The following is a 15,699-nucleotide window of genomic DNA, read 5'->3' on the forward strand; positions in this document are numbered from 1 at the left end:
CTCTGAAACAAATAAACTAGGTGGGTTATCAAGAATATAGGCACCTTTTGAACAATGATTGAAAGGACGTCAGACCACCATAATGTCATTTTAAAAGTTAATAACTCTGTGAAATATTGATTTTAACATTAGTTTATTATTGTCTAGCAGACATAATGTATGCTCATTGAAGTGCTATCATGTTTTTAGAGAACTCTGTTTGAGTATCCAAGTCTTCATAGACTTGCGGACGGCGACATATTATGGGGCAAAGATGATAATCTTTTAGTTCCCTTTACAAGTTATGATTCAGTCTACTAACATGTATGTTTACCAAAAATAAATGTAAGCTAAGTTGTCCGTTGATCACATTTAGTCTCCTATTAATTATCGTTATTGTCCTCATTTGCTAGTCTGCATCATCACAGAGTTTGTTAGGCCTACATACATGAATTGAAATGCATCATGAACATTGAGAGGTCTGCATCATCACAGAGTTTGTTAGGCCTACATACATGAATTGAAATGCATCATGAACATTGAGAGGTCTGCATCATCACAGAGTTTGTTAGGCCTACATACATGAATTGAAATGCATCATGAACATTGAGAGGTCTGCATCATCACAGAGTTTGTTAGGCCTACATACATGAATTGAAATGCATCATGAACATTGAGAGGATAAATTCCTGGCAACTAATACACTCCATAAAATGCAACAGACACTTCTTTATGTTACTAATCATCCACATTATTAGATCATGTTACCACGGTTACTACTCCTCTTGTCAGCCTCCACTAGTTTATCTATCCTGATAAAGGGGTCAATCTTTATGAGGCAATCTTGATTTCAAATTGCATAATTTAGTTTAATCCACCTGTTTTAAAGCAAAGGTGAGCAAACTTATCAAAGAATGTTTTGTTCCTGTAATTTTCAGGTGTTTTTGGATAAAATTGACAGAGAAGATGATTTAGATGTGTGGTAATTTCTATATTTGTAGTTTGACAACTTTGTGTATGTGGTATTCACTGGAGTTGATTGTTTCTGATTGATATTTATGGCAAGCATGTGTCCCAAGTGAATGTAGTATCACAAGTTAAATCAGGTACCATATACATAGTACTACTGTATAGTAGGCCTACAATGTATTGTAGTATCACATGCTAAATCATGGTACAGCAAATATACCATTTAGTACTACTGTACTAGTACAATGTATTGTATAGTAATAGTGTTCCATCCAGTTAATGAGCTGTTAGGGTTAGAATCAAATGTAATATTTATCCTTTTGCAATTTTGTTCTTAGAACCGTGTAAAAAGTTGTAAAAATGAAAATGAAAGTAAATTGAATCCAGGAAAATGACAAATATAAAATAAATGGAGAGTTTCATGTTTACAAAAATAGAGTTGATGACGACATGATTGGTTTTTGTTAATCCTATCAAGATTATATCCTTATTATAGCAGATCAATATTGGACAGTTATAGTTATCTTGACAGGTTTGGAGCATAGAAATCATCAGAGACTGAACATTTATTTCATTTCAATCTACGATGAAATAATTTAGATTCATCCTTGTCCTTTGATAAATCTATTTATGTTGTTTTCTTTCACGATATCCACTTCCAGATTCATCTGAAAGAATGTCCGCATATCAAATATACATAATTACCCAACTGTTTTCCAAATATTGTCAACGGCAGGGAAGGGAAATCATAATCGGTTAGACCATTTGATAAGAGGTGAGTCGGCTCTTTCCAAACTCATTGCTGTTGATTCGTCTCATACAGCGATTTGTAAGAAGATGACAAACTCTATAGGTAATCTAATTGGCTTTAAACTTGATATGCAGTGAGCAGAATATGTACACAGCTTGCTCTATGAAGTTATCTGTAAGGAGCTACAGAACCGAGAAGGGCAATAAAATTAACCTCTCTGCACCCTCCAGTCAGTGGTAATATCTGTGCAATTACACACCATAGGACAGGACCTTATAGGTTCAATAGCATATTCATCATGCAAACCTTCTCAATATAAATTAGAACAAAAAAATTAAACAAACTATGTCCTGCTATTATAAAAGACAGTATTTATACTGTAGGCCTATTAATATGTATCTCACAATTAATTTTCTTCAGTTGATAACAACATAAGGAAAAGGAACAAATCGAAATGGAACAAACTGAAATTAAACTCTTAATTTCCCCACTGTATGTGCCTGTTTTATGATAATAATGTGTGCAGTAATGAATGGGTTGTGAATACAAGTTGAATAAACTTGTAGACCTAGAAGGGGTAGATGCTTCCCATCCTAACTATCATTGACACAACTCCCTCTAGAAGGGGTAGATACTGTACTTCCCATCCTAACTATCATTGACACAACTCCCTCTAGAAGGGGTAGATGCTTCCCATCCTAACTATCATTGACACAACTCCCTCTAGAAGGGGTAGATACTGTACTTCCTATCCTAACTATCATTGACACAACTCCCTCTAGAAGGGGTAGATACTGTACTTCCCATCCTAACTATCATTGACACAACTCCCTCTAGAAGGGGTAGATGCTGTACTTCCTATCCTAACTATCATTGACACAACTCCCTCTAGAAGGGGTAGATACTGTACTTCCTATCCTAACTATCATTCACACAATTCCCTCAAGAATTTATGGGAAATTAGTAGGATTTTGAAAAGAGCAAATAATCCTTCCTATGTTTTCTTTGTAACATAGAACGACATCTTTAATATCATACAGTATCATTATCAATGAACTTTAGATCTCACTGGGCTGAGGCCCTAAGGCTGCAGCGAAAACCCCCACTTCATTTTACATTTTGGCAAAATGTATATAAGGAATCGTCAAGTTAAACCTGATTTTACATATTCCAACAATGTTGATACTTTGAATTTTCCGAGATGGAGTAACGGGCCATCTGTGGTCATTTATTGCCATGTTAGGCTATTTTTATTGCTAATAAAGAAATGAAAACAAGGATAACATTATGAAAATGTATTTCAACAACATTAACATCAATTCCTTCTCAACCTTTACTTATTTCTCCTTTTTTTTTAATTACTGCAAGACTACCTTTCTACTAATAATAAACCGTGTCATCTTGTATATATACCAGAATTCAAGGTTTTAGGTTCGAATCCAATCGCTTTCCAAAAACACGCAAAACAAGCTTTTCTGGATTTAGCAATTTAAACATGTTTTGGTTAAAAGTCATTTTTTTCAAGGTTCATGTAATGATAATACTCCAATGAGGACATTGAATAGTGAAATCTATTTCTCTTGGGGAAAACATATGAGTCTGGGAAGGAAGTGTTGAGTACACACCCAGCACAACCCCCTATGGTTATAGTGCTGGCAGACAACATACACAAACTACATCAGCAATGATGTTTTATCTTATTTCAAATATTAACTAAATTTATTTACTATAAGAGAATAAACATATCAATGATTAAATACAGTAGTATTAGTTGCATTTAGGATACAAGTTTTAAAAGCAAGAATAATATAATTCTATAATTCTTTGTATTATGTATTTGGATTTAGGTAGAAAATACCATGACATTTATTAACAATCTATCCCAGATTTCACTTGACAAAATCAATACAAGTTCCTTTAAATGTGTTACAATGAAGTACATCTGGCAGTTCCTGACATATCTTATTTAACGTTGTAGTACATAGATATTAAGGGACAAATGATAGTCAGATTGTATCCATTGTGAGAAAGTAAGTAGCATACCAAATGAGCAAAAAGTATGATTAATAACATCTGAAATCATGACAATTTGATATTCGTTTGCGAGGGAATAGGATATTGACAAGATTCTGCTTCGAGGCACTAACGATAAAGTGAACAGAATCAAACTTTGTGAATATTCTTCATCGGTATAAGTTGCTGTCATCACTGGATTCTAAATGCTTGAAGGCTGATTAAAATTGATTTCAAAAACTAGGCATACCTCCTTAAGTTTTCTAATTGAAATAGATTTTTGGTAGGGTTGTCATTATGGGATGGTTCATCTTAAAATCGATTGTGTAAAATTGGAGGGGAGTAAAGCGTTTTATTAAATTGTAGTTTTAACTTTTCTTTATAAATTTAATTAGTTTATAACGCTCATAATGAATATCTGGTATGACTAAATTATATTACCACTTACTAGATATTTCTATTCTTTTGGGGATGACATTTTAGAGAGAATTGTAAACGTATTCACCCTTAAGTATCTATGATCCTTATCTAACCACTTTAAGTACCCGCCGGCTGAAGTTAAGAACGAATCTCACTGAGTGGTCGTAAGATGAAGATGCCAATAACAACAGTATATGCATTAAGACTAGCACTTGATAGCAACAGATTGATAAAATATGTCCCCCCTGCAGGGGCAAGGTATGTCCCCCCTGCAGGGGCAAGGTATGTCCCCCCTGCAGGGGCAAGGTATGTCCCCCCTGCAGGGGCAAGGTATGTCCCCCCTGCAGGGGCAAGGTATGTCCCCCCTGCAGGGGTAAGGTATGTCCCCCCTGCAGGGGCAAGGTCTCAGTTTGGGGGTTCTATATCTACCTTGAATTCCTTCTAAATCTTGATTTATTTGAAAGTCAAAATCAACAATTTAAAATGATGCTTGGTTAATGACTTACAGTAATTCAGCTAAAAAGAAAGTAGGGCGGAAGTAGCTGGTCATTTCTAGCCGTAAATTATTAAATTATGCTTGTAAAATGGTTGGCAACTAATACAAATTATACTTAATATTGAAGTATCCTGAAGAGTAATACTTTAATATCATATCAATCAATAGTGTGATAGATTTAGTTGCAAACAAATATTTAAGTTTAATAATTGGAACCTGGAATGTATGAGTTTTATTAAACTGTAATTGTTATAATATATTACATTATATTACAGCATAGAGAATTATTTCTGCATTAATAACATTCATTAAAATATTGAGTACGCACCATAGTTTACTTCAAATTGCTTGTTTAATTAATTATGCTTCTTCATTTAAGCATATCTATAAAATAAATGAAGATAACATCATCTTTTAATGGAAAGGGTGAAATTAAGGCATGTTGAGAGGCGATTCTCTAGCAATGAAGGTTATCATGCAGCTGGTTAGCCGATAAAATGACAGATCTGAAAATTGATTTGAACAGGCCTAGGGAGAAATGCACATAACTAGAAACTACTGGTTAATAATGAGGGTAGCCAAACGGTCAAATCAAAGATCACTATCTTATATTATCAATAAATACAGTCCCGTTTGAAACTGAAATTGTTCGCTACTACTTGTAGTGTGATACGATTTCAGAATATTGTCTGCACCTGGCTCTCTCGCTTTAATGTAACCTTAGTAACAAGATTTTGATAGAAACTGGTTGCTAGAAGCGACCACTGTGTACCACACACAGACGGTGTGCAATTCTAGATGCAGAGATGTAATTTGTCAGATTAGCAGCACAGTGTACATGTTAGGAAGTTCTCGCATTGCAAGTGCGTCACATAATGCTTTTAACGCGGCTAGGCCGTTTGATCAGAAGGCCATACACTACTTCAATTATTGTGGAATATACAGAACTATAAAACACATTTAAATTTAATAATTTGAAAGATACATAAATTTAAGCCTGTGCTATTTGAAATTTGTAAGCATAGGTATTGTGTGTGAGTATTGAGTACTGAAACTAGTTTATCTTTAATTACTGCAGCATTAACTATTTTACTGCAGTTCTATTTGAATTTGGCTAAAGAACTAAAGACTGCATTCCTAAGCTAAAGGTTCACAGTACATTACAGTAAATATTTCAAAATTCTGCCAATTTCTATTTAAACTATCATCTAATGAGATGTCAAAGAACTCTACAATATTTTCATTCATGGTTTGCTTGGTGCTCTACTATATTTTAGTGCATCCCTTACTATACTCATAAATAACTAATGCCACAGATATCTATGTTGTAGCCAAAGCCGCTTGCACAAGTGTTGTTAATGTTGGTGTAAAGGCCAAGCTGGTAATATCTCTTGGGCCTCCTTGGACACATTACATTTAGCGTTCAAAAGTAGCCTATCCCCTTTGCACTCTGTCAACACATACATGATGTAGAAGACTGTAGTTTATGTAACATATTTATTATTGATATAAAGTTTATTTTAAATTTAAAATCTAAAGCCTATAATTCTGTTTTCTTGTTTGTAACTTTATCATACTTTGATAATAACAAAATGTATAGATTTGATATAGATTGACCTTACAAAATAATTTGAAAATTAGATCCTTTTTCTACTCCATGTGAAATGGACAGTTGTCTTGTAGTTTGATTAAAATTGATTAAAAGAAAAATGTTAACTACACTAAGCGCCAGACAGAAGGAGAATCATTTACTTGTTGGAGCCAGAATGTTGACTACCACATTATATATTGTAATGAAGATTTGTGTTTCTATTTCTGCTGACTTTATTTTGTATCGTACAGTATGATAACATGTGGCATTCATGTATAGGTGATGTATAGTATTTCTGCTGACTTTATTTTGTATCGTACAGTATGATAACATGTGGCATTCATGTATAGGTGATGTATAGTTCATACAGTATAACTACATGTGATGTATGGTTCACATAGAGTAATTCATGCATAGTACATCACCACATGTAACATCAAGGGTTCAAATATCAATAGTATCAGTTTTAACAACAATCCTGATTTAATTATCTAGATCTTATTCCACAAGGACAATGTGTCTGCCATATAAAAGCATAAGGTAAATGAAGCATAAAATGGTCATTTGGTCATGTCAGTGTTGACAGTCTTGTTATCCACTCTGTCACCTCTTTCCTAATTCTCTGTTTTAATTAGAAGGATCTTCCTTAATAGGATATTGCACTTGTTTATTGTCTTTAGGCATGTTTTAAAGAGTTTGGTAATCACCATGGTGTGAATTGTTTTGACAGGGTTATGTAATTAGCCATCCAGGAAATACCACTGTGGTTTAAACCACAAAACATCACCTCCACCACCACCACCACCTTCTTATTTTACATGCTTTGAAAAAAAAAGTAGGATTTATAAACACAAGAAGGAGTTATAATAATTAATATAAGCTATAATAATGAGGAATATAACTACTTACTAGGGCATGATCTGTTTTTTTTCTTTACTCTCATGTTTGTCTATTAACAAGGTAAACCTTAACAAATAGAAGAATAACAGCAACCTGGTTTTTAAATTGTTTTGCTATTTCAATGATTACCTGCCTTCTTGCACTTTAGTGCTGGGTTTCATATTTAGAGTGTTACTTTGAATGTGTGTGACGAACTTACTAATTAGTCAAAACATTAATGTTTATTACAGTTTGTTGTGAAATGGGATGATCATTTTAATTGCAATTAATTAACATCATTTATACATATCAGTTCTGACACCCATTTATTTTAATTGGTGCCTCTTTATTATGCATTGTTATGTGTGAAGGATTCTGCACCCAATTGTTTTGATATATGGGTATTCTATTGCACCCAATTGTTTTGATATATGGGTATTCTATTGCACCATTATTATGTTTATACTACACTGAAATAGTATAAACTCTAATTAAAAGAAACATAAAACTACATAAATTGTACCAACTAAGTTTCAATATAGATTTACACTTTTTGGGATGTTGCAGTCATTTTTGGTTTAAGGTGACTTATTCAAACTTTATCTATATCAATTCGACACTGAATCATTGCAAAATTTTTAAACAATTGGATTGTGAAATTAACTTCGTTCAAAATATTGAAATATTTGTGGTGTCTGAGCATTTCAAGTGGCCTGAATGACCGTCATGGTTTGCATATGTCCACTACAAAACAATAACTAAAGGCCATCTGTATCCTTATTATTCGTGGAAATAAGTCTGAGACATCTGTAAATAAAAATTGTATGCCATTTGTAAACTAATCACTGGGTCAATTGACCAGGACAATTACTGTGGTCATGTCGGTAAACATAGCAAATCGCTTCTTAGTGATGGTAGACACTACTACATTCATAAGCACGTTGATCATAAGGTAAATATCGTGCAGGAACATTGTGTCTGGAGATTGTAATGCATTCAGTGACTTTAATTTACCTAGTGAAAAAAGCAGGTACACCCTAATTGTTTATTATAATAATATTAATCTACTGCCGTGTTACGTCATACGAAATACTTAAAAATATAACATAAGTTATCATAAGTTTTAAAATTAAAAGTTCTGGTATACTGGTAATGGTATATATGTGAATGTGTAAAGAATGTTATAATTATGTATTGATTTGAGCCAATAATATATCGTCCTTCCGATTTGGATATAAACTTTTCAGAAGTAAAGGCTAAATTACCGCGTAGTTGAACTTATGTATTATAACTTTATCCTTATATAGGCCTACTTATTACAATACGGTAACACCACGACCTACTAAACAAGGCAACAAGTAAACTGAATGAAACTACAACGGAAACTGTCTTTATGATTTAAGTAATAAAGTGGCAGGTCGTGGATTTTAAAATAGGAAGATGCCTAAATTGATTGGTATCCGAAGAACACAGGTCGTGGATTTTAAAATAGGAAGATGTCTAAATTGATTGGTATCCGAAGAACACAGGTCGTGGATTTTAAAATAGGAAGGTGTCTAAATTGATTGGTAATTGACAATATCGAGTCCCATGAGACGACTTAACACTAAGCTTTTGAAATTAATTAATGGGCAAAGATCGGGGACGAGAGAACTGAGGAATTGTGACCGTTCGTAACTGTTTTAGCAGTTTTTTCTTTAAACTAAACCTTTCAGATGTATCGTTTTGATCAAATCATGTAGGCCGAATTCACAGACCATAAATATATCAGAACAAGTATTATAATTTCAACCAGATTTCGTGTATTAGTAATCAATCTAAAGGGATGACAGAAATGATATAAAAGAGTTTGAGGTGCGATGAGATTCGAAATGAAATCTCCGTTCTTGTTTTAGATAATATGGCTGTAGTTCGGCGTTCCACATTTCCATTCCTGGTATTGATATGGCTGTAGTTCGGCGTTCCACATTTTAAAGTTCTTATAGTGCAATAAATAACTGTTTGACAGAAAAAAATAATCTATATTGAATGAATGATCGAAATAAAACGACTGTAGTTTGGCGTTTCATAGATAGTCCAATTGTCAGTTTGGGCCATAACACAAATAAACCACACGCACAACGATGTGTCCCATAATAGTGATACTTATTTATGGTAAGAAAAATAACAATATAACCCAAAACATGTAAATATTTTTAGAAAAGAATTTATCGTCTTATATTCCAACACACTTTACGGTAGCGAGGACTCGCGAGCTCTTCTCTTTTCCCGAGAGAAACAAACTCAACTACTTTTTGATAGATCATATTGCACTGTCTGTGCACTAAATAGTGCTTAACTCTCATCTGTCAGTTCTATTTTTGCCAAAAAGATGAGAGAAATTGCAATTCTCGGATCTAGATAATGTAATTGAACCGTCTGATTATTTACATCTGTTTTGCAATTGGAATCGACTAGACCTATAATATATTAATACAGTAATAAGAAAGTAGAATATGTGCTCATCGTTTTGTCGAAAACGTTTTGTATAGACACTGTAAAACTGTATTTAACCGTATAAGAAAATATAGGCCTGCTTTAAATTCTAAAAAATAGGATTCTAAAAATCTACATTAATTATAACAACAAATTGGGATCTTTTATAACAAATAAAAAATCGTCACTCTGAAATTAGGCCTATAAGAAATATAAATTTGAATAAAAATACAGTTTATAGGCCTATACAGTATCATTAAATTGACATTGTGATAAAATGACTCGAGCCTAAATAATCTCAATTAAAAAAATGAAATTCGTATTTTAATATTTATTTCTATTGTTTAACAAATAATGTTTGTCTGATCTGTTTCAAATTATTTGATAATTGATTATAATCAACATTTAGTTTCTAAATCCATAAATTGGCGCCAAATGCAATAATGTGTTATGCCAGTAATATTCCTAGTAAGACTGTGCTTAAATCATTAGTCACGACAATGATGTAGTTCCTGTGTTCGATTAATTCAAGTCGCACAGTTTTCACTATATGGATAATCAGGATGTTTAGTAATTTACCAAATTACAACCGGTAAAGAAATCCCAAACTTGACATTTACATTAAACCACGTCTACAGATCCTTACTTTCTAATATTATTAATACTAATAGCTAAGCATGTAAGCATCAGCAATACGGTATTATTAAAGAGTTTTAAAAGTCTATAAAACAAAGTTTGTCTAAATTTATTTATCGGCTGCAGAATTATATTTTTACAAATGACGTGTTTTGCGACGATAAGTACTAGGCCCTGGACTTCTAAATACTAGGCCCTGTATTTGATACTCTGGGGTGTTCCAACGGGATACTAACTGCAACCGGCGTTGATAGATTTATCATAATTCGGCCTGCACACGTTTACGCCTCATATATTGGATAAATCAGAATTAATACTTTCAGAGTTCACGGCAGGAAAACTATGCCAAAAGATTGTAATCAAATAAAAAAAACTACGTCAATTTGATTTAGATCTATTCACGTATCCAAGAACTGATTGTATCGTTATTTAGAAGGAATTATTCTCATTTGTATGTTAGGTATAACGTTACAAAATTAAACAAGTCATCTTTGTTAAAACCTGTAGCCTATACGAACGATCAAAGAGAATAAGTCTTTTATTGGAACATTTAGAAATTATCAACTTTGTGAATTGGAACACTCGATTTAAACTAGTTCAACCAACAAATAATACATACGGAATACTTTAAGGTGTTAAAAGTAGATCAACATTTTAAACTCACCAACCTTATAGAAATTAACAAAAAGGGGTTTGAAAAACGAATGACTGCATGGTCTATGCTTGCGTATTTAATTTACCAACAGACCTGCGTCTGCTGAGTGGCTCCAAGATGTTGATGGTATGGGATTGATAAGTTGGAATAATCAATAATTGTGAAAGTAACGGTAGTTGTTCTTTACTCGGGAATTAAGCACTGAATGATAGCCTACTTGTTTGTTGAATCGTCGTAAATTCGATTGACCATAAATATATTACGATGATGACACTTTGTTTGAAGAGTAGTATAATATAGGGCTATAAGTCAAGTATATTTGTTTTCTAAGATAAGGTTGATGTACGTAAAGCACACACGCCACATGTAGTAGTTATATTAATCTGTGTCGTCGTCGACGAGCAGCGACATATTTTCCTGGACGTCTGTGATCTCTACCTCCGACGACGTCCAGAAAATAAAGTGTCGCCGCGGGCCGAGTACGAGTACGGTACGACGCTAAATCCCAAAGAAATTCAAACGCTACGTCCTAAAACTAAAGGCACACCGTACTAGTTGATACCGACTGCTAGTTAAACTTACTATTTATTCCCAAAAGGGAAAAATACATTTTGAAAATGTTTCAATAGTAGAAATCAATGCAGTGATTTTTACGTGATATTTGACGTGGGATATTGACCGTATAACCCGTTACGACAAACGTACGTCGAACTTAATTATAATATTCTAACGAATTACTTTCTAAATAGATGTAGGCCTATTATATTAAGCACGAATGTTTGCCCAGAGGTTACAGGCCGGCTAAATGAAAGGTAATAATTGCTTGTTTTCTACACATTATGACGAATTATGATTGTGAAATGTGAAGCTATAGTTAAAGAGTAAAAACCGCGTATAAAACCTGTAACACAACCTGGAGCATTAGTGATTTAGCTCACAATGCGTAATAAACATGTCGATTCTACGTTCTGAAAATAAGATATGATTAGTGACTCTTACGTCATGATGTTACTTACGGACACATTCGTTAGCCTCCCTGACCGTTGCTCTTGACCATGGTCTGTCAAAATGAAATGGCTTACATCTCTCGCATTCTAGTCCAGCCGTATTATGCTTGCAGTCGCACGTAAGTTGTCCACTACGGTCCTCGATACAGCGCGATGCGTGACCATTACACTTGCACCGTCCACCGACGCTAAAATCCGACACGGCGTAGAATTGGTTTTCTTTATTACCCGTCAGCGCGTCGGGCGTAAACAGACGATTGAAGACGACTTTTACGTCAGTCGCCGTCACCCAATCCTGCAAAACTGGACTGTTATCGAAATCGTAGGCCGACGGGCGACCTTCAAGCGTGCTGAACGCAATTCGTCCGCCGCTATATGGATCCGAGTGACTATGTGAATCAACACATAATGCTTCTTGTTCATTCATTTTACTGATTTCCATGTTTTTTTGAATTCCGTAGAACCGTCGACATTGTGTTGAGTAATACTGATAAGGCTGCCAATTTTTACCGTAATCTTGTGATTTATAGATAACCATAGACTCAGGTCTGGCTGAACAAAATTCCAACGTGATGTACGTAAGTTGAAACTTTTTGCCCAGGACAAGCTGGAGTGAAACATTATGAGGGCTGGTCGTAAAAGGCTCTGATTGCCAACATGTCAGGTTATTTGGGTTGTGCAGGTCCGTTATATATTCCGGAGGATGCGATAACTTGGGATTCGTATTGTCACATGACTCGCATGTACGTGCGTGTTCGCTGTCAACCGCGCGCGTGCAGTGGCGGGTCGGCGTAGCACCGCATGTTGATGAAGCGTGTACTTTTTTCCCAAATGCTTGATTTCCAAATTCTGGCATACACCTTTTTGGGTTACCATTGTCGTCCATACATGGGTTTACTGGTGTACTCTGCTGCCCGTTGAACAATGCGTTGATAGCTAAACTGTTTTGGAGCGCAGCTATTGCCACGAAAACGAACAGCGAAATACGAAACATTTTCAGTTTTCCAATTTACAATAAAAACAATTCTTCAAAAAACGACTTTCCAAAATGTCCAACCGCAATATCACGACAAGCAAAATAGAAAATATCCTTAAAAACGAAAAAAAAAATGTTTTAAGTTTATGCACAATCTGTTGTATCACACTCTGAACTTAAGTTCATTCTTAGGATGAAAAACTTCCGATGTAAACTCTCTTCGGATAAAACGTCTCTTGTTTTAAGTTGTTCTCTTGGTTATTACCGTTTGTGGAAAACTAAAGTATATACTAGTAGCCGACTTCCAAATCGAAAATCCCCGACAAATAAGAAGTTGTCGACAAGTTGTCATACATAGGTCTGTGTGGCTAACTATTGGCTGGTCGTGAAATGACTTAATCGGCGGCAATCACGTGTCTATCATTGTGACGTTCAAGTTTTCAAGTAAAATGGGCGGAGTATTTTTCCGCTCACCTCAACCTGTCACTCACGGTGACGCTAAGTTAGCCGTATTAAATTAAAAGTTTGAGTAATTCACATTGTTAGTAAACAGCCGACTGTACGTTTAATATTTATAACTCACAAAGTGATGTAAATAAAACTCAAATTGGTAAATCTTAATAACCAACTTGTACGTGTAAACATGAACTAACACTCTAACGTGTAAATAACGTTGCCGCTAATTAATAGGCAAATGAATCTATAAATTGTACGTGTTCACACGTTTGTTGGCTATAGCCGGCAATTTAGGCGTAAACTCGCTAATTGATTGGCATAATCAAGTAATAAGTATTTTACCCCAGTAGTTAATCCGACAACTATGACACGTCTTTTTAAGCACTGTTCTGAGCATTAAATCGGTGTGATGATATGTCAGAAACTGCTCTGTGTAAAGATCAAGGGATGAGTGGACACGGGCCGTAAGCAATTAATTTTGAAACAAAAATGCTTATTGCAGCTGTCTCAGTTTTAAACAACATTTATCATTAACTTAAAATTAAGCCTTTAAAAATAATTCATATTTAAAATGTGGTTTTTATATAACTTTTTTATTAGTATTATGCAGTGGGCGTACACACACACGTTTTATATACCGTACTACTCTATGTTCTTGATAATAGTTATATTATACCATATGATGTACAGTATTAAATATAAGTTTATTTGTCGTTGTCGTGCATTGTAGTTTATTTTGTTGTGTTGTAATACTTTCTCAGGTTCCATTCAAATCGTTAAATAATACGTGCTAAGTATATTGCAAAACCTTGGTTTATCTTGTTTATACATTTCGTGATTTATTTTTGTTTGCCGTTAAACAAACATGAAATGATGTCAAATTATTGTTGTTTAATATTATTTTGTTTACTTTGTCAATATTTAAAACAGTAATCTGTATGATTCATGGTTAGTGTCGCATGGCGCATCTTGACCTTTATCGAGTTATTACGCGGCGGCGGATGGATCTATGCCCATCAAATTCAGTTAGGGTCCGAATTAGGACCGCCGCGCATGTTGGTGATAATTACTTGTCACCCTTATTAGAAAAGTCTTTACGGAGTGCTCAAACACAGATTCCATTACTATTGGAAATATGTAGTATCTCTCTGTATAGATCTGTTATAGAGGGCGGATATTGAATTGAATGAATACTGTAATGGGAAATGTGATAATGCTGCAGTAAACTTTATTAGACGTTATATATTGTAGCCTACATTACACTGTATACTACAGTAGTTTTCTTATAAGAAAACAAAGACTAGAGGCCCTACAGATCGAATGGTGGTTAGTTTGCGTGTATTTTTTTTCTAATTTTTTTTGTTGAGGTTCATTCATCTGACATCTCGCAATCCACACCTAACCTTACAGACAGTAGGACTATGTTGGTTTTGCGTAAAATGTTTGACGTAATGGATATCAGTGAATGTGATGATGAAATAAGATCCATCCATATGCGTATCTCACGTACGAGTTGTCACCGATCAGGCAAACATCAACATGTCAAAGACATGTATACAAACAAATAGCGAAGCCACCATAAAAGGTTTAATCCTAGAATTATAATTCAAATTGTTGTTTAAGCAAGTTATAGGAATAAACATGCCATATGTGTTTTAAAGCATATTGTGAAAAGTGTGTAGGTCTACCGGTATAAACAAAAGTGGCTTATTATACCACATGTTTTTACACTTTTACGATAACATATTACATTTTTATTGAACATACTTATTCTGTTGTATAAAATGACGTCAAATAAACGTCATTGTCATTGGGTTTATAAGGACGAAAGTTATATGATGAACAAATTGAACCGGACATTGGTCGGAGAATACTAACTATTGTTTTGAAAGTCGTATCTCCTTATTTGATTCACTGTTAAGTTAAGCCTGTTTTGTTGGGAAGATTAATTTTACCAGATTGGATCTGCCGTAAGTATGCCTATTATAGAGATAAGATCTGGTAGTAGGCCGGTAGTTAAATTTAAAAAATGTGAATCCATGTGTCACTTTGATAGGCATATTCTTGTATACTTATGTAGACATATTCACGTAAATTAAGTGATTAAATATATTACTTATCTGGAGGACCAAACTTAAAGCCTTGGCTTAATGCGTCCTCCTCACACAATTGTATTTATTAATTTATGTTTCTGTTCATATTGTATTGTATTGTGTGAAACAATAAACTTGAACTTGATATACGCGTTTGTGATAAAACTCGATAAAGTGTCGATAGTTTAACTTTAGAATCCTACATGCAGAGATATTTTAAAGGTAATGCAGATATGATTCATTTCGTCATCTAAATTAAGTGGAACAACCAGACATCTAATCCTGAAAACTTTACACTGGGCC

The 15,699-nt window shown here is 34.2% G+C and overlaps 1 protein-coding gene across 1 annotated transcript in view; it reads right to left on the reverse strand.

The window, feature by feature from the left end:
- The window catches only part of LOC140051619 (netrin-1-like), a 49,335-nt gene extending 36,139 nt beyond the window's left edge, over positions 1 to 13,196 (reverse strand). The window contains exon 1 of the mRNA XM_072096895.1: positions 11,881 to 13,196. Coding sequence (XP_071952996.1) covers positions 11,881 to 12,865 — 985 coding nt within the window. The 5' untranslated portion in view covers positions 12,866 to 13,196. The remainder of the gene's footprint in view (positions 1 to 11,880) is intronic.
- Positions 13,197 to 15,699: the final 2,503 nt, after the last annotated feature.

The sequence above is a fragment of the Antedon mediterranea genome, chromosome 1 (genome assembly GCF_964355755.1).
Source record: "Antedon mediterranea chromosome 1, ecAntMedi1.1, whole genome shotgun sequence".
NCBI classification, from domain to species: Eukaryota; Metazoa; Echinodermata; class Crinoidea; order Comatulida; family Antedonidae; genus Antedon; species Antedon mediterranea.